General features: G+C 43.3%; 1 protein-coding gene across 1 annotated transcript in view; it reads right to left on the bottom strand.

Annotated features, from left to right (window-relative positions):
• Positions 1-394: 394 nt before the first annotated feature.
• The window catches only part of LOC121707587 (testis-expressed protein 264 homolog), a 52,397-nt gene continuing 32,949 nt past the window's right edge, over positions 395-19,842 (bottom strand). The window contains exons 3-4 of the mRNA XM_042090257.1: positions 16,127-16,310; positions 395-1,725 (exon numbers count right to left, since the gene is read on the bottom strand). Coding sequence (XP_041946191.1) covers positions 1,268-1,725; positions 16,127-16,310 — 642 coding nt within the window. The 3' untranslated portion in view covers positions 395-1,267. The remainder of the gene's footprint in view (positions 1,726-16,126; positions 16,311-19,842) is intronic.

The following is a 19,842-nucleotide window of genomic DNA, read 5'->3' as shown; positions in this document are numbered from 1 at the left end:
CCTCTCGGGGTTATCCTTCCCACGAGAGGGAAATTACATTTATATACCTATATGCAGTGTACTGTACATATATATATATATATATATGGGGAAACAGTTTCAACTATTCATGTCAAAATGAAAATGTTTAGTGAGTGGAGAATTAGTAAAAGATGAACTGATCTCCAGGGCATATACAGTAGGTGAAGATCACACATCGTTTTCAATATTTTAAGCAGGATTAGTGCATTATTTTCACTATGGGTTTTTACCACAGGCAAACCATTAAGCTGGACCATTACTAGTTCTACTACTCTAGACTCAAGATTTATACAAAAACAAACGAGCCTCTCCTCTATGAGTCAAGGTCAGAGGCTGATGTAAAGGAAATGAAGCATTAACACCAGCCAGGCAGTGGTAATAAAAGAATAATATTTAATGTCCACAGTCCTGAAAGAAATCACAGAGGTCAGTTAAATATATATGAGGCTAGAGACGTGGTCATTGACTGAAGTCTTGAGGTTGTGTGTTGTGAGATATTTATCACAGATGATTATTTCAAGTTGTATCAAATAGTAGTGTAGTGTTATACAAACAGATTTACAGGTTTCAAAGTTCTCCACCCTGAAGGAAAACAAATATTTAAAAACTGAATTAATATGAGACAATCTCTATGTGCCCACAGATAACTACAGATTTACAAATTCAAAACATTCAAAACAAAACAGTACCAGTATAGGTAATCAAAACTCTTAAACTCATCATATACAATAAGATCTATGTAATATTACTAGTCTTGAAACGTGGAATACGTTTTTTTTTAAACAACAGGATCATATTAGCAGCCTAAATCAACAGAAATGGTTTTGCTTTGTATGCTGAGCAAACATTACAAAGTCATCCTTTTGTTCCATCAATGTTCATTCAAGTATGAGAAAGAACTCAGATGAACTTGGTATTTGGTATATGGGTCCTTAGCACCTTCTAAGTCAAATCACGCATGTTCAGAGTTGAAATCAGTGTTAAAATGGTTAAATTCACAGCTAAATCAAAGGAAAAGGTAGTGTCTAAACTGAAACCACAGTGGTGTTTTTGAAATGACTAACAGGTAACTGCTAACAAGAGAGAATAAGGCCACCTCTAGCAAGGGGGTTTAACACACTTCCCTTGACATGACACAACGCAGACTGGTGTTTCTTGCATGGTCCACCAGGCCACTTGCACACCAGAAAGACACTTTGTTTGGACTGGCTCGCTCCTCTCCAGCCATCATCTCTTCATCCCTCTCTTATTCCTCTCCTTCAGTGGCCATCCCTCGCTCCTGGAGCAGATCTGTCTGGCAGGAGGAGCGGGTGTGGACCTTCAGCTTGACGTCGTCCAGCCCTCTGAACGGGGAGGGAGACGATCTGTGGCTCCTCTCGGCCCTCGGCGCCTCACCACGGCCCAGGAGCGGAAGGCACGAGCTAGTAGAGCAGGGCGTGGGGCTGCTCCTGTGGGTAGTGGAGTAGTGCTGGCCAGTCACAGAGTTGCACGGGCTGTGGGAGCGCTGTCGACCACTCACAGAGCTGCGTTGGCTTGGTGGCCGGAGTCGACCACTCACAGAGCTCCATTGGCTGTCGGAACGCTGCTGACCACTGACAGAGCTGCACTGGCTGTCGGAACGTTGCCGGCCACTCACAGAGCTGCATTGTCTGTGCTGACGGAGTTGACCACTCACAGAGCTGCATTGGCTGTAAGAACCTGTACCTGTTGACCAAGACAGCAAAGAGACGCTCAAGTTAGACCTCAGTGTTACAGGATCTCGTTGGTTTTGTGAAAATCGCCCAATAGCTGGGTTTCTATTCAACTCATTCACACATTTTAAGTGCATTCATAAAAAATTGACTACAAAAAACTGTGCGTCTGTGCACGCTATCATCCACTTTGTCATCTGAATTACCAAAGGATTACCGATTAGAGATAAAGATATTCAAAAACCCTGTTCGCAAGATGATCCGCTGCCCTGATTAAAAAAACAATGCAACTCTATAATGGAGTGGAATGGAAATTTCTAAGTGACCCCAAACTTTTGACCGGTAGTGTATAACACTGTTAAGATCAGACAAAATGACAATTCCATTGAACTGCGTGTGGTGACATCATGTGGGCTGAGAGCACCCAGCTGCTGTTGGCCGGCGGGCGTGAGCCATCACTTCACTGCTGCTAATCAGTCCAGTAAGTGGCACAGCAGATGAGCCCGGGAGCTTCCAGGAGTCTCAATGATTTCTCCTCCTCGTAGCCACAAGCGCTCCCTAATTAATCCCTGTCTCCGTCTCATCAGAGGGCACCACGTGGTGCTCAGACAAACAAGGCTCCTTTGATTCCGTGTCAGTGACCAAGAGAGAGCGGAGACGTCGGAGAGTGTGGTAAAAGATTTACGATCAAAAACAATTGTGTTTCTTTCTGTCTTTTCCTTCGGCCTCTGTGTTTTTGTGCTGCCTGGCAACCAATCCTCAAGCTGTGGTGGCCTGCTAGTCTGTGTAGAAATGTTTAAAATAGCTTAAATGTTTTTAGTTAACTAACTGGGACAAACACACCCATTTTGTCTTGCATTCATTTTAGTATTGCTGTTTGAGTGGAGGACCTGTGTCATATGAACCTAGTCTTTCTACCTGCCTGTCCAGAACACATCCATGTAACATACCCAACTCCAATCAAAGCACTACATTAAATAGTGCCTTACACAAAGCATGTTTCTGAATGTAGAAAAACTTCACTGCCAAGTCTCATTCTTTTATGCAAAATGTTATTGTTTTTGCAGTCCCACACGGTTGCCATTTAAATTCTTTCCCCATTGAGCCGCTTGTAAATGAATACAAATTCAGGCTGGGGTGTGTTTTATTGTGGAAGTGAGATGATGGCCAACTCGGTCCCATTTGCATTATTTGTTCATTAGAGGTGCATCCGTAAAGCTGAAGACGACTGCAAATGTCCCCTGTGCTGCCTTCTCAACAATGCATATTTGTGAGGGAAATGGAAAAGCATTCGTATGGTTTCACGCACTGGAGCATTTCTTCATTTAAGGAAGAAATGTCTGTTTTTTTCCCTTCTTCTTTTAAGTGCATCATTTTGGCGACCATGCTGGTTGTTAATTAGAGTGGGAGAGGCAGGAAGTTGTTGGCACGGATGAGCTCTCGAAGGACATTGTGTGTGTGTGTGTGTGTGTGTGTGTGTGTGTGTGTGTGAGTGAGAGAGAGAGAGAGAGAGAGAGAGAGAGGTGTTGGAAACGTTGCAGGCACCACTCTGTGAGACCTTTCCGATAATTAAAGGGAAAAACAGCACTGAGGCGTTTGTGTTTGTTTCAAAAAGTGGCTTATTTTAATTGGAGCACCTTGTCCCAGCAGTTGTCATGTCCTAAACGAGATGTCACAGAGAAACGCTGCAATTTTTTTTCCCAATGTTTTTGCCATTAACGGTCAACACCTAAACAAACACCTACACACTCACACACACACTAAGCCACAAGTAACTACACACACAAACCTGCAACTACACACACAAACACACCTAAGCAGTCACACATAACTACACACACAAACACACCTAAGCAGTCACACATAACTACACACACACACACACACACACACCTAAGCAGTCACACATAACTACACACACACACACACACACACACACACACACACACACACACACACACACACACACACACACACACACAGGATATGTCATATGCATAAGTCTGAATATGATTTGGGTTTACCTAATCTTATTTGATGGCGCTGTTACACCGCATGTCAAATTTCATTAGAGGGGCATGACAGGACAGAATAACTGTACTATTTCCCAGTCACGGTTGTAATCTTCCACCCGCAAAGATGTCATGCTGCCGTCAGCTTTATCATGGGCTAAAAAAAATCTTCTTCGCATTGCATCATCAAAAAATGCAACATACAGCATCTCTATCTCCTATCTCGCCCACAACCCCTCCCCCCCCGTGCTCGTGGAGATCGCGGTCCCGACGGTGTGCGTGCGAGGGCGTGAGGTTTCGCCCGCAGGTAGGTCACATAGTGCTGAGCCTGTAGGAATGTGTGATTCACACCTCCCATGTCGACGCAGAATCCGCTGCGCCAGCTTCAGTTCGCCGGCCCCCAGGTGACGGATTTACTAAAGAGGGCATTCTATCTCGCTCCGCTCCGCTTCGCCACAGTCTGTCTACCCGTCCGCCCGCGTCCGCCCGCGAGATCCACCAGAGTAATGGCCAAAGCCGTAGCCGTCTGGCTATCGGTCTGCCAGTTTCCCCCACTGCTAATTTATATCGGCTCCCGCCACACTCACTGTCCAGCGAGCAGTTCAGGGACAGCGGCGAAAAGGAGCGGAAAAAGCGATGAGTTATGAAGAGCAGGAAGAGGGGGAAGAGGGGGAAAGAGAGACATAACAGAGATGGGGAATGGATTAATGACAGGACATAATAGGAGCAGCAAAGATGGCAGGAAATGAAAGAATAACACTAAAAAAATGACAAGAAAGCAACTTCTATGGCACTTCAAGAGATTGGTAGGCCTCTGAGAAAGAATGAACGAAAGGATGAAAGTAAGTTAAGCGGAGGGAGAGAAAGAGAGGCACATAAACGATGAAGTTGTAGAGGAGAGGACCGAAATCAATAAAATTATAAACTAAATAACTTAGCACACCAATAAAGAGATGAGAAGAGAATACTCAGATTCAAAGAAAAATACTCGGATACAAAGACAGGAGGAGGAGGAGGAGGAGGAAGAGGAGGAGGAGGAGGAGGAAGAGGAAGGAAAAGACAAAGTCAGGAAGACAGCAGCAGTGTGGGAACCCCGGGCCTCACATCGCTCCAGCCTGATGGCTGCTGTCAGCCTCAGGCAGATCTGAGGTGAGTGAGGGTGAGAGTGAAGGGGAGAGCAGGGACACGCCGCGTTTGGCCGCATTGGAGGATGGCTCACGGTCCGTCTGACAGCTGCGACTGCCGGTCAGACAAGCGCTTCGGAAAAAAAAAAAAAAAAAAAAAAACGGGCATCTGACACTGGTAAACACCCCCGTCAGAGCGGCTGATGGATCCCGTGCTGACAGTGAGTGATCTGTGGAGGGCGCGTCTGGGTACTGCCACCCGGGTTTAAAAAGAGAGTCGCCACCAGGCCTCTGCTCGTCCTCTTTAACGGGGCTACGCAGAGGATTCCAGTTGCCTTGAACGCACCATTATGTTCACAATGGCTCTCTTCCACTGACCTGCACTGCATTGAATACAGCATCACACACAGAACACTTTGGCGCATGCTAACTGTAGTGGATATCTGGGCAGCACATAGCATACCCTGTGTTTTTGACATTACGACAAAGTGGTTGTTTCATCAGATTCTATTACTATTTCTAGGTAATTTATGAATGTTTTAAATGACAAAAAACTACACATAACATCTTAATAGCGACAAGATGTTTCAGGAAGGGCTTGTGATGGAGAGGGGGAGGAAGCAAGGAGATGGTCTGGAGGCTGAAAGCACAGGGCATCTATCTCAGGGGACTAGGGCTTGGTTATTGGAGATTAAAGTAAGTGGCAATATGGATGAGAGATGGGAGGTCCATATGGAGGCTGTAAACTGCCTGGCTTATTGGTCACAACGCTCAGAGTTTTGTTAAGCTTTGTTTTGTTGGTGTCGTCCTTCAGATGAAGACTTGGTCCCAGAGGCATCTGAAACTCACAAAGCAACAACCGCTGGGTTATGACTGTGGTGTTGTACGACCACGTAACTGCCAAAAGCGCTTGAGAATGATAAAGTAGATATACAGAGACAAATCTATGTCATGAAGTGAAACATTTCAGTAAAAACAAACACAAAAGTAGAAATGCAGCTCAGAGAGTGATTGGCAGTCCCATGAGGAGTATCTTGCATGCACACACATGTTTGGCTGGTCCAGTCAGATTATTGATACAAATACACCTCATATGGACACTGGGCACGATCTTATAAGATGTAACATAGGCTACTGCTGTTTCAAAAATAACAGGAAGTAAATGAAAAGAGGGTGGAATGTCCGCACGATTTTTTTAATGACTAATATATGACAATGTGGCCATCACCACCAGAGGAAAAAAATGCAATACCAATTATTCCTCTTAATGCCACAGTCAACATTGTGACTGACTGATTTTTGTTAGCAATACTGTCACACATGCTCTTTCCCTCATCCTCTGGCTGTCACAGTGTTATTCCCATGATTCATCAGTGCCTAATGTGGCCATTGCCCAGAGACACAAACTCACTCTGTGTGTGTGTGTGTGTGTGTGTGTGTGTGCAGCTCACACACTTCTCTTGAGGGGGGTTTCTGAAAGCTGCCACTCCAGGAAGAATTTGAATTTTCAAAAACTCTTTATTACAATCTTAAAAATACATCAAGATCAACTTGACACTATACTCAAAAAGTAAAAGTTAGGAAAGTTAAATAAAGTAATGTGCAATCTGTAGCTTATCATTCTCAACAATACACATCACGCTGTTGTAGCACCATTTTTCCTCAAAAACATCAAGAATTTTCATAGATTTATAAAAATGAAAATCAATCAACATACGACACCTTACAAGAATAGAAAACACCATTAGGATATCAACATCTACATCCTGCTCAACTTTCCTTTTACGACTAACATATATCGCCATCTTTGCTTGCCCAAGCAGAAAGTTTAGGAGCTGACACTTGAAGCGATGCTTTTGTACATATTTAAAACCAAAAATGAAAATCTCCGAAGAGAAACTTTCATCAAACTTAAAGAAAAGTGCCATCAAAACAGCAAAAAGAGGTCTGAGCCTCTGGCAGTGCATAAAGGCATGGAATACAGTCTCCCTTACAGAACAAAAAGGGCACCCCTGATCAACCATTGGATTTAAAACAGAAATAAAAGCATTCACTGCTATTGCACCATGCAGAATACGCCATTGTAGATCGCCAGCTTTTTTAGTTAATGGTGACTTGTACAACGCACGCCATTGTGGTTTGACATCATTTTCAACCTGCAACACTTCACGCCAGGGTGTATCCACCCTCTTGTCCAGAGACCTTTTATTTAGGGAGAGAACACACAGTTTGTACAATGATTTACTAGTTGCAGCTGTAGGACCCAGGAAAACTAAACTATCTGGGAGTAAGAAGCAACCAGTGCAACCTGTTAAATCTGGAAGTAGAGTAAGTCTGGGAAAGGGGTCATGGCAGTCAGGACTACACTCCCCCCCAAAATAATCTCCAAGCAATTGCATCTCCTCCCCAGTTAGGAGAGACCGCCATTTCCCAAGTAGCTGATCAACTATCCTAATGGACTTCACACCTAAGTGCTGAGCTAAAGTATGGCTATTACTGATATCAGGACCAGCAAACTCTACTAGATCCCCAAGGGTTGTAACTCCAGAGCTGATAAGCTTAGAAGTAGGTACCAGGGACAAGACCTGACTCACATCAAGAACCGAACCATGAATCAGAGGCTCCTTTAACAACCAGAATAATGAGCTTGTCTGTCGTGGGCGTTGAATTATAAACAGAGACCAGACTTTGAACAGATTCTTATAAAATGCAGGAAGTAAATTAAAATTCATTCTATTTGGATTAAACCAGAACAAAGACCTATCTAAGCCCAACCCTTCAAAAAGTTGTAAAATACAACAGGCTGCAGCTTTCCAGCTTGAGTCCAGTGATCCTGTGAGAAGACGCTGTACAAACTGCAGACGGAAGGCAGCAGTTCGACTCTGTAGATGAATAAGTCCATGTCCACCATCCTCCTTAGGCAGATATAAAACACTCTGAGGTACCCAGTGTAGATTGTCCCAGAAAAAATCAACCAGGACTGACTGAATCTTCGGTAGCAGGTTTGAAGGAGGATCCACACAAGCCAGCCGATGCCAAAGAGAGGATGCAACCAGGTTGTTAATAATGAGAACACGCCCCCTGTACGAAGTAATACTGAAAAGAAATTTCCATTTCTCTAGACGACCTTTAACTTTTTCAATTACCCCATCAAAATTCTTTTGAATAAAAGCATCATCACCTAAGAAAACACCCAGGTATTTAAAACCACCCCTATTCCAAACTAAGCCATCAGGCAGACCAGGTTCGCCACTCACCCAACTCCCAACCAGCAAGGCTATGCTTTTTGACCAATTTACCTTTGCTGAAGAAACAACCTTAAATTCATTGCAAATTTTTAAAAGCGTGTCAACATCTCTCTGGCCATTAACAAGGACAGCCACATCGTCAGCATAAGCTGACAATTTAAAAACATCATCACAGTTAGGGATTTTCACTCCAACAATCTCCTTCCTCAACCTTACAAGGAAAGGTTCAATAGCCAGACTATACAGCATGCCCGACAAGGGACATCCTTGACGGACACCTCTGTATACCTTAAAAGGAGCGCACAAGTCACCATTAACCTTGAGAATACTTTCAATGTCACAATACAATGCTTTGATCATTCGAATAAAATTGGGGCTGAAACCAAAGGCTGACAAGGTATTCCACAAATAATTATGCTCAACCCTATCAAATGCCTTTTCTTGGTCAATTGAAACCACACCAAAATCCAGATTGAAGTATTTGCCAATATAGAAGACATCTCTGATGAAGGAAACATTGTTGTGAATCAATCTGCCTGGCACACAGTAGGTCTGGTCAGGGTGGATTACCTGCTCCAAAACCTCCCCAAGTCTATTTGCTAAAACTTTAGACAGCAGTTTGTATTCAGAGCAGAGGACTGACACCGGCCTCCAGGACCTTATATCTGTCAGGTCTCCCTTTTTTGGCAGTAAAGTGAGCACTGCTCTACGGCAGCTCAGTGGCAGCACCCCTCTGGTGATGCTGTCTCTCAGAACAGCAAGCACATCTGTGCCCAACTCTGGCCAAAAGGACTTATAAAAGTCTACTGGCAGGCCATCCACCCCAGGTGCTTTGCCACTCTCCATACTGTGGAGGGCTCTCTCCAGCTCCTCTAGGGTCAACACCCTTCCAAGGGCTGTGTTTGCCTCTTCAGATACCTTAGGTAGGTCACAAAGAAAAGCCTTGTCAGTCGCCTGATCTTGTGGATTTTCGCTGTTATAAAGCTCCTTATAAAAATGTACTGCTCTATTGCGTATTTCTGGAGAATTAGAAAGGATTCTCCCATCTTCAGACCTCAAAGCATGAATGAACTTCCTCTGTCCATTCTTTACCTCCAAGTTAAAAAAGAATTTTGATGGTACATCCATCAGCTCCACACTCTGGAAGCGGGACCTGACCAGAGCTCCCTGTGCCCTCAAACCTAAAAAGTCAGCCAATGTTTTCTTTTTTGAGTTAAGAATTTCAGTGGGTGCCTGATCACCCGTTTGTTCTGCCAGATTTTGAAGTTCGATTATTTCCTCCTCTATTTTTTTCATTGAGAGTGTTATGTTCCTTGTGACATTGGCTGTATACTCCTGGCAGAGTTGTTTTATTTGTACCTTGGCACAATCCCACCATTGCTGCAAAGACTTATAACAGGATTTCGTGGTTCTAAATTCCTTCCAGAAAAAAAGGAAGACTTCTCTAAAATGGCCATCAGCCAACAAATTGGTATTAAAGTGCCAGTAGGCACTTTTTGGTTTTACAAATTCTAGAAATAAAGAACAGAAAACCAAACTATGGTCAGAAAAGCCAACTGGAATTATTGAACATTTCCTGAATAGACTACGCTGATGTTTGAAACCATAAAACCTGTCAAGTCTTGCAAGAGACAAACAATTATTATATGAGTGTGCCCAAGTATATTGCTTCTGTTCACCATGAAAGTTCCTCCAAATATCACTAAGATCATTGGACTTCATAATCTCTACAAGCCGTCTACGAGAGGGCATGTGCGGCTCGACATGATTTCTGTCAAAATTTTGTGCAGTACAATTGAAATCTCCTCCAAGGATAAGAATATCCTCTGAACAGCAATTTTTTATAACATTTCCAATAGTATTTAAAAACAGCATTCTATCTGTTGCCAGTGTAGGAGCATAAATGCAAATAAACACAAAAAAACGATTTTCAAACTGGGCTCTGACCTTTAAAAGTCTTCCCTCTATAACTTCATCAACATCAAAAGTGATGGGAATAAAGGACTTAGAAAACAGAACTGCAACCCCACCACTAGTAGAAGTACCATGACTAAGTATGGACAGACCATCAAACTCCTGAGCCCAAGCAGCTGCATTAGACGCATCACTGTGCGTTTCTTGCATAAAGAGAACATCAAACTTATTCTGTCTGATTGTTTCAAACACAGAGAGCCTCTTAATTTTTTCTCTTGCGCCATTTACATTTAAAGAAGCAACACGAAATTCACCCATCATTATAAAGAAAAAATAAAAAAATAAATATAGACATAAGCAATCAGCCATCCTAGGACACAAAGTGGAAATTGTTTTTAACATTTGTCATCGTTGGCATTCAGTAGAACATTGAGTTTTGTGAGAATCTTTTTTAGACGAAATCCTTCTTGATCAGTGATGCTACCATCACGCATAAATGCTCGTGATTTGTTCATAAACTGTTCAATGTCAGGAAAAAATTCGTCTACCCGGACCTTCCTAGAATGTTTTGTGTCCTTAAGGAATTTCTTTATATCCTCCACTCTATAATTGCGAGTGCGATAGCCGCTTAGTCGCAAGCTGCAGGTTACACTACAGTCAGAAAGATCACTTTCACTCTCATTATCAGTCAATTCTATATGAGCGCGTCCCCCTTTATTCTTTATAATGCGCTTTCTTTTTCCTTTATTCGACGGTGCTTTAAACACATTATTGTCCTCCTCCAACACGGAGTTTTCCATGTCTTCCATAGCGACGGAAACCTCCCCATTAATGGCATCATCATTGCTCCCCTGACAGTTCTGAGAATCAGTGATAGTCTCCCCCAAAAGTGCGGAAAGATCCTCCCCATCAGCCGATCTAACATCGTGATTTTCCCCGTGCCCTTGGACTGAATTTAACGTTAAATCAGGAGTTTGGCTCTCCGGCCCACTAGCAGGGGCAGCAGCCTCCTCCTCATTATTTGCACCAAAGTTAACATTAGGTTCGTTGTTGGTCTCTTTAGACGTTCCCTCTGCCACATCACCCCTAGACTCATTGCTATTTTCACTGTTTCCACTATTATTCGTGTCATCCTTTTTATCAGGACACGCGCGCACGAGATGCCCCGATTGTCCACAACCAAAACATTTCATAATGCTAGTTGTTGCATAAATCACATAATTAAAGTTATCCACAGTCACATTAATTGTCAAGTCCAATTCATCATTGTTATTCTTAAGGATCATGTACACGAAACGCCTGAAGGACACTATATGTTTCAACAACGGAGATTTACTCGCAATCGGGATTTTTTTAATTGTTGAGACCACTTTGCCATAGCGCGACAGTGTTTGTCCTAGAATCTCATCAGAAATGAATGGGGGGACATTAGACAAAATGACTTTCTTGGAAGGCGTAGAAAGAGGGGCAACAGAGGTAAAAACGCCATCTATCACCACGCCATTCTCCGTCAGCTGATTGGCAAACTCAATTGATTTTAAGAAAAGCACAATCGCGTTGTTCATGCGAGATGCTGATACGATATTCTCATGACCAACAATTTCTCCGGCAGCCAAACTACAATCCTCAACACTGGCTGCCGATGCTATTTTAACAGCATGACGCCGAGTTAGTTGACCAAAAATCTCTGCCATGATTCCAGCACAAGACTGGAGGCAGTCGCTTTAGGGGAAAACCCCCTGTTTATTGCCAGAAAACTAAACCAAGCAAAAACCTTTAGTACTCCAGCAGAAAGTAATAGATAGAAAGAAAGAAAATAGAAGTAAAGTGAGAAATAGAGATTTAAACAGAACACTCGTTCGCGGTACAGCGACCGAAACACCATCCACTCACCACTGACTCCGCCCACTCACACCAACCATGCGCAGAGAGAGAGAGAGAGAGAGAGAGATCTCTCCAGGAAGAAGGAGTGAGAGCGAGAGACTCATTGAGACTACCAGAGAGACGAGTGAAGACAGCCGAACAAAAAGCAGCCCGACAAGGGGGTACCCTAAAGAGCGGGGTGGTGTTAACGTGCCTCCTCTGTCTCCCCAGGATCACAAAGAGCCACCAGAGACAAACACGCTCTCAGCAGAAACTCTCTCAAGCGCTCTCAGCAACCGAAAGCTGCGAGGCAGAGCCACTAAGAGCGACGCAGTTTGGAATTGGACCCAAATTGGCTGAGTGACTTCTGCTGGGCTTCTTAATCCCCACCGGGGCAGAAGAGGGGTATAATCACCCTGATTTCCATGGCGAGGATCTAGAATGCTAGAGGCTTTGTAACTAAGCACAGCCCCTATGTCCTCATGTCCTGCAGTGATGGGAAAACATCTAATTAAGGACGAGCCCCCTTCACAGCGCAAAAGCTCAGTGTGAGAACTAGAGATTTAAAGCAACACCAAAGAACTTTTCCTCTGTCGCATGCACGCTATTTGTTTATCCAGCAACGGCTTTGCAAATAACGATTGTCCATAGACAAGGTAGAATATGTTGCATGATTTTATGAAAGTACAATGTATTGCGACATCATGCAAGTCAAATTTGTAGTTTCTTATGTCTCATTCCATCGAACTACAAACCCGCTACCCGATCTGGCAAACTTACATAGTGCGGTTACAGCCGAAAGAGGGCCGCGAATGCAGAAGTGCCGTTCACCCTGTTACGAGTTGATGAACCACGGAAAAAAATTTGGAAACATTATTTTAAGGGACAAAAAACTCTTTGGTGTTGCTTTAAGGCTTGTTTCAGAGCCATTTGTCACTCACCCTGCCACAGAAATGCAACTTTTCATATGGCTAATGCAGTGTTTGTTGACACTGAAATTTGGCCTTTGGTACATGCAGCCTTATACTGTATGGCAGAGGCTGTTTTTGGACTGTCCAGAGATGCGGATGGGGACAGTCTGGCCACAGTGACTGTTATCAAACGGTCCTCACGCCAGCAGGTGCTGACAGACATGACCTGATGCCCTGCTGCTCTTCCAGCCAAATGCGTGCATGTGTGAGAGAGAGAGAGAGAGAGAGAGAGAGAGAGAGAGAGAGAGAGAGAGAGAAAGAGAGAGCGAGCAAGAGAGTGTTTTTACAAATATATGCATGCCAGGATTCCTACCATGTGTATACAAACACATGCAGTAGTCTAGGCTGTTCATTAACACCTGCTGTAGTGTCAGTGGGAAAGCTTGGCACCAGACAAGAGAGAGAGAGAGAGAGAGAGAGAGAGAGAGAGTATTGCCAAAAGGATGATCCACTCCCTCCAATACAACAAGATACAACAACCGGTACTCCTAAACTTAATACAAGGAAGAAGTATAGATGAATAGAGAATTGTAGCTGGGTAGTGGGTAGATGTGGTCACAGTCAGAAATAGACACCCAGTGATCTATAGTGTCAATTCTGCCCTAAGAGCCAAGATACACCCTGAGGGCTTGCAATGTTCTCCCATCCACCCTGTTTGAGAGAGTGCCAGGATGACTGATATAAGAGACAACCTTGTCAGAAAGAATATTCTTGATTGTATTGCTATGCATTTTTAACAAGTGTTGCACAATGGTGTTAGACACTGAATTGTGAAGTACTGTGTATATGGGTTAGGCCCACAAGCACTTCCTAATCTCCCCCAATCAGCTTTATTATCTTATTGGCTCATTGTCATCCATCCATCCATCCACCTTCCCTTTACTTGTCTCGTTCTCAGGTTTATCAATGGTCCTGGTAACAGTATCCTAGTAGTGTAACTACGTCACATCTTCTGACGTGAAAACATAACAATTAGTAGCAAACAGTGCTGTTCGTGCATCAGAGGAAAGTCAACATGACAGATACAGATTTTGTCTTCGACTCTGACGAAGACACAGTGGTGTCGAAACAGTAGTCGTTTTTTGCAAACTAAATCAGTGTGCTCTAGTCTGCTTTCTTTGTTAACAGATTTTGTCAGTACTGGGACATTCAATTTGTCATTATTTATCAATTTGTATTTTGCCAACTGCTATATCTACTAGAGCCTGACAGATAAATTGGTGTGGATAAATTAGCTATTTACGATCTATCAGTACCAACGTTAAACGGCCGATAATTATTTTAAAATTAAGGAAAGCCAAATATGGATCCTTCATAGGGTTGCAAAGGGGCGGAAACTTTCTGGAAACTTACCATGGGAAGTTAAATTGGGGAATTTTGGAAATATTCCAAATTGGAAACTTTCCATGGAATTAAAGGAAATTATGGGAATTAATGGTAATTTACGGGAATTAACTGGGAATTTTGGGTAATTCATACAAACTGTTTTGTATACAAACAAACATTAACATTTTGTTTCGTAATAAGCAATATGAATTGTATGTTGGTATTTTCGCTTAGCTTATCATACAAAGCTAGCTAGCATGCTAGCGGGAATCCCATTCTTTGCCTATGGTTTACTAGCGTGCTAAACCAGCAACACTGAACTGCCCAAGATACACCACACCACTCAACAACAAAATCCGATTGGTTGGAAGTTTGGAACATACGCACCATAGGTTTCCTTTATGTCTAGCAGCCTATGTCGATTGCTGTGTGCATGTGATTGACATATGTGCAGGGTAGAAATTTGACTGAAATTGTATTAAATCAGGTTGTTTTAACTAATATTAGACTGCAAGATGGGGTTTTGTCCACTACATTTAAGTTTCCTGTTATAGACTAACTTGCCATATTAAAAATTCCCAGTTTATTCCCATATATTCCCGTTAATTCCCATGGAAAGTTTCCAACTTTGAAAATTCCCGGAATTTTGCAACCCTAATCCTTCATCTAAATTTCCAGTTTTGTTTTTCCAGCTTCACATTACATCCAACAGTAAAATAATGTTAGCACAGGTTGAGCGGTGGAGGACAAATTGATTGTTGGTGTATTTCTGAAACAAAAACGCATACACAGAGTAACTTAACAACAGCACTATAACTTTCTCTTTCGACTGTCATTCCATACATTTTCTGACCATACTGACAGTAGTTAAGGTAGTTAGCCACAATAAAAGCATTAGCTAATGCACAACATGTCCTCTTTTGAGAGTCTGGTTGGTGGTCATCCTATTTCTTCTACTTTATAGTATACATGTAGCTTCCACCACCACTTTTAAACACAAATTGTGTGTTTATATGTAAACCTCACTCCCGATCCAGGTCACGGCACCAATGCAAACTGCCGTGTGTTGAATTGTGTGTCTCAGCCCTACAGTCACCCAGACTCGAACCTGCAAACAGCAGCACCTTGGATCGGGAGTCGAGCGAGCTAACAATCAAGCTCAACCAAATCACTGCTACGTACCAGCTAGCTACCGTAACACAACCGAAATAGGCCTATAAGCAGAAATGGCCAATATGTCCTCAATTTTAGACACAACATGTCCTCCAACAACTTGTCCTCCACAACTTGTCTAGTTGGTGGTCACCCTATTTCTGTTACTTTATAGCACACATTTAGTCTCCACTTCCCCTTTTAAACACATTATGACTATCAACAGCTCTTTTCAATGTATTTCTGCACAGAACCGCTCGCAACTGGAAAAAATAGGCGTCCCTTCTATTCTCTAGCTCTATTCTGCAGCACGGTTCGAGCTGTGCCTGAGACGCAGATATGACAGAGGCACTGTGGCTGCTGTAACCTGTTAACATGGGTGGCAAGATGAAAATCAACAAGCAACGGATATCACAGATAAAAACAGACCTGACACTATTATTCATATACATTCATAATAATTATTTCATAATTTATTGTATGAGAGATACCAGATAGTTAGGCCTATTTAAACACAATGTCCCACCTTGATCAGAACTTTTCAATATTCTAAATATTAGAGTATATTTTTACCTTGTGTTTGTTAAAAATGAATATCGTCTGATTTATCGTTTTATCGGTTTTTGAAATCCTCAAATATTGAAATCGGAATCGGTCAGGCTCTAATATCTGCACACCATAGACAAGATGCACTGTGAATTTTGTTTATACTTGTACACTGCACGTTTCAGGAGCAAGTAGCATCACTGGCTCTCCCCTGATGCCAAGTAACAGGCCAGTACAGTATTATTCTCCACTTCATACCTGAGACAATGGTCGTCCCATCATCTTCATCATCTTCCTCATCGTCATCATCCCCTGCCCTCCTGCGCTCGGCCTCCCGTACCTCGGGCACGTAAAAACCATCTTGACGCGCCAGCGGGCTCATATAGTGGATCAGCTGCCCACTGTACACCTCCAGGAATGGGTGGGCACACAGCTGGCGCTTCTGAGAAAGAGAGTAGAGACAGAGAGAGGGGGGGAAAGCGAGAGAGAGAGAGAGAGAGAGAGAGAGAATGAAACGGTGAGGCTGAGTCATAGCTATTCATGTTGCTGTTAAGATTAACTACTGTTGCTTTCAAGACGGTTGGCTTTGTTTTACACAAGTGCTCTGTATCAGTTTTGGCAACACTTGTAAGTCGCCCAAATTGTACTCCAATGTAATATTATCAAGTGAAGGTTTCAAATAAATCATGACTTCACGTCTGACATTGGCTGTTTCCTTTGCTTTAGCCCCACAGTATTCTTTGAGTTTCAGCCTGTGCTGATCTTTTAGTGCTAATCAGCTCTGTCTGCAGACCCTCCATAGGCCCATAAGAGGCTGGACCAAGGGCAGAGGTCATCCCTCAGCGGTCTGAGGATGAGAGGTCCGGCTAAATGTAAATGACCCTAAAATGGCCTCGGCTAAGATTCACGGTATTGTTGATGAAAGATGATCCAACACAAGGTCTGATTGACATGAACTGACGTGCAACAGGAGTGTCATCAAGCCAACTTCTCAAGCCATGTTGCCGGGCAACCTCACGGTTCTTAGTGCTCTGATTGGATGAACACAATAACTCACCCTAAAAATCTCCAGATAGTTGTCCTTTATGGCCCAAATGTTGGCCAAACAACATCACTCGCCAGTAGTGCTTGGAAATAATGCCCTGTTTATCACCCCCTTAAGGCTTTGTTGATGAGAAGTCAGGAAACAGTCCACCTGCATCCCACACAGACTGACTGACATTCACTGATAGAACAGGAAGCCACTTCCAATGCTACAGCCGTTTATGTAAAGAATGTCTCTATTGAGATGACCAGCCCATGGATGCCAAGTGGATTTTACCCTTTGAAAAAAAGACACTGAGGGCCCTATCATGACAGTCAAAAGCGCATCGTCACTTGTCAAAAGCTTATTCAAATTTAGTAGGATGTCCAGTCCACATTGGGAGGGTTTTCGTTATCAAACATCGGGTGCATGGCGCAACAAGGTGTTCCTAGGTTTTTTAATCAGTCATGGGTGTGTTTGGGGCGTATAACATCATTTAAACCAATGAGAATGACATCTGCCATTCCCTTTACTGGCGCAAAGCGCGATGTCAAATAAATGCATCGGTATTTTGACATTCAACGGCGCATTTGAAGGAGGCTGCTTGCGAGACCGTATGGAATAGTCATTCCATTAAACCATGCTTTACTAAAACCTAGCAAAGCCTTCACGCATTTGCACTCCTCTATTATTTGAACTCATTGGCATTCAGCATGGTGTCAGTCAACGACAAGACAGTTATATGCAGTTACTTTCACTATTGACTGACAATGCGTTACCATCGAAAACATAGGCTGGAAAAAGCAACACTTACCCTAATATTGCTCAAATGATTATCCTGCAGAGGAGTTGCTTATATCTCGTGACGTGCGTCTTCAGCTGTGCTCCATACGTGTCTCTCGCCTCTCCCCTAATCACTTTTAACCGTCATTACCAATTTGCAAATGATGGTGAATAACTACTCATCATGAGATGTGCAGTATTTCGTAATTTCTTTATTCTAATTATGTTTCCTATTGTAATCGTGCAATTTGTAATGTTTTGCTTGGACGTGGCTGGTGTGCGTTCATGGATGATAGGTGCACCCGCCAATATGACTGTTGACAATGTGGTCTTAAAATAACATAACTCGCCATAGACTTCTGACCAGGTGTACAATAGCGATTTTTAGACAATGCGCTAAGCCACTCCCTAAGTTGTTAATTGCCACACCCCTGGGCGCATTGTTTAAAAATTAAACGTGCAAAATAAGGAATTAAACTTTGCGCCTGGTGGAAAACGAGTTTTACGCCATGCGCCAGTGTGCAAAATACAGCCTTGAAAGTGCCCTTGTTTATGAATTCAGCTTTAATTTGTAATCCTGGGTGTATGTGTGTGAGGAATTGGCCATGCATGGCAGAATATTTTCTGTACACACATTTCTGTGTGTGTGTGTGTGTGTGTGTGTGTGTGTGTGTGTGTGTGTGTGTGTGTGTGTGTGTGTGTGTGCGCGTGTTTTCGGGCATGGGTAAGACATACAAGGGGTGTGATATGCCGGAGGAGGGTGAACGAGGAAGCAGCTACAGAAGTATTAGATTTGAGATTTGAAAACTCTCTGCTCTCCACCCACACACTTCTGCCTCCCCCATCTCTCTCCCCCCCCCTCCTTCCATACCCTTTCTTTCTTATACTCTCTTCTTCCCTTCATCTCCTCTCTCTGTCCCCTCTCTCTCTCTTTCTTCCCTGTAATGCCCGCGCTCTCTCATTCTCTCTGTAATGTAGGAGTAACCTTTTCAGGCTGGCTGACTTGCTGAACGTGTTGTTCCCCTACACTCCTGCTCACTGCCAGAGACCATTAGACTAGTCCCTGCACATTAACGTTTAATACACACTCATCCTTCAATAATTCTACGAACACACACACGCACATTCAAGCACACACACACACACACACACACACACACAGACAAGAACATCCTGGTCAGTATGGTGTTAATGCCAATTAAAACCTTTTCATTACACTGCCAACACAGTGGGGTGTCCAACAGGTCAAGTGTCAAATCTGGGACTGTTACAAAAGGAGGAGGATGGACTTTAAAAGTTGTACCTAAGGAAGAACCTAAGGAAGAACCACGGGTTTTGCTATGATCTGATAGCATCTGATACGGAGCAGTATGTGTGAGGCATATTACGCCACCAACTCCCCGAGCGCGCTCAGTGCACATTTCCAAAATGGCCACCAGCTGAAGGCCCTGCTGTTTCCTGCTTAAAAGCGCTGGGCTCCTGAAACACCTACAGCATCAACAAACATGTAACAAGTAAAGAGCCGCTCCTCCTAAATCCCGCCGACTATGCATGTCATTAAAAAAGGCCAAACGCTGAACTATCTGCATGGTCCAATCCGCCAACCCCCTCCCCCTCCCCAAACCCCACGTCTTCCCCCAACGAGCGCCTTTTATATGATTTTAATTAGATGCCTGTCGCCAAATAAAAAATAAATAAAGGGCCATAAAACATTTTAACTGCCAAAGAAAAAGCTACCATCCAAGTGTGAGCAGTTTCAAAGCCGCTCCGAGGTCATTATCGTAGCATCTCGTTGTTTTCTCCCGCTGTTGCCCCCCCCTCTTTTCTTTAGCAAACAGGAAGAGCAGGGGAGGAGGGGTGGGTGTGTGTTGTCAGAATAATTATCACTTCCTTTGTTAAAGTCCGTTTCCACCTTGCGCACAACCGTTGCGCGCGTCTATTTTTCTACCTCAGGCTGGCTGGAAACGATCAGTAGGATACCCCATTAATATTTCAGTCCAAAAAGCGCTATATGCTAATCGCATGCTGTGTGTTATCAGTTTATCTGCATGTATGTCCCGTGGCTCACATCTGAGGTATGGCATCACACTTGGCTAGAGATGAGGCGTAACACAGATATAAGATCTCCCAGTGGTGCTGACCATGGAGACCTGTAGATCCAAAGATG

The sequence above is a fragment of the Alosa sapidissima genome, chromosome 4 (assembly GCF_018492685.1).
Source record: "Alosa sapidissima isolate fAloSap1 chromosome 4, fAloSap1.pri, whole genome shotgun sequence".
NCBI classification, from domain to species: Eukaryota; Metazoa; Chordata; class Actinopteri; order Clupeiformes; family Clupeidae; genus Alosa; species Alosa sapidissima.
This window is presented reverse-complemented; position numbering and strand designations above follow the sequence as displayed.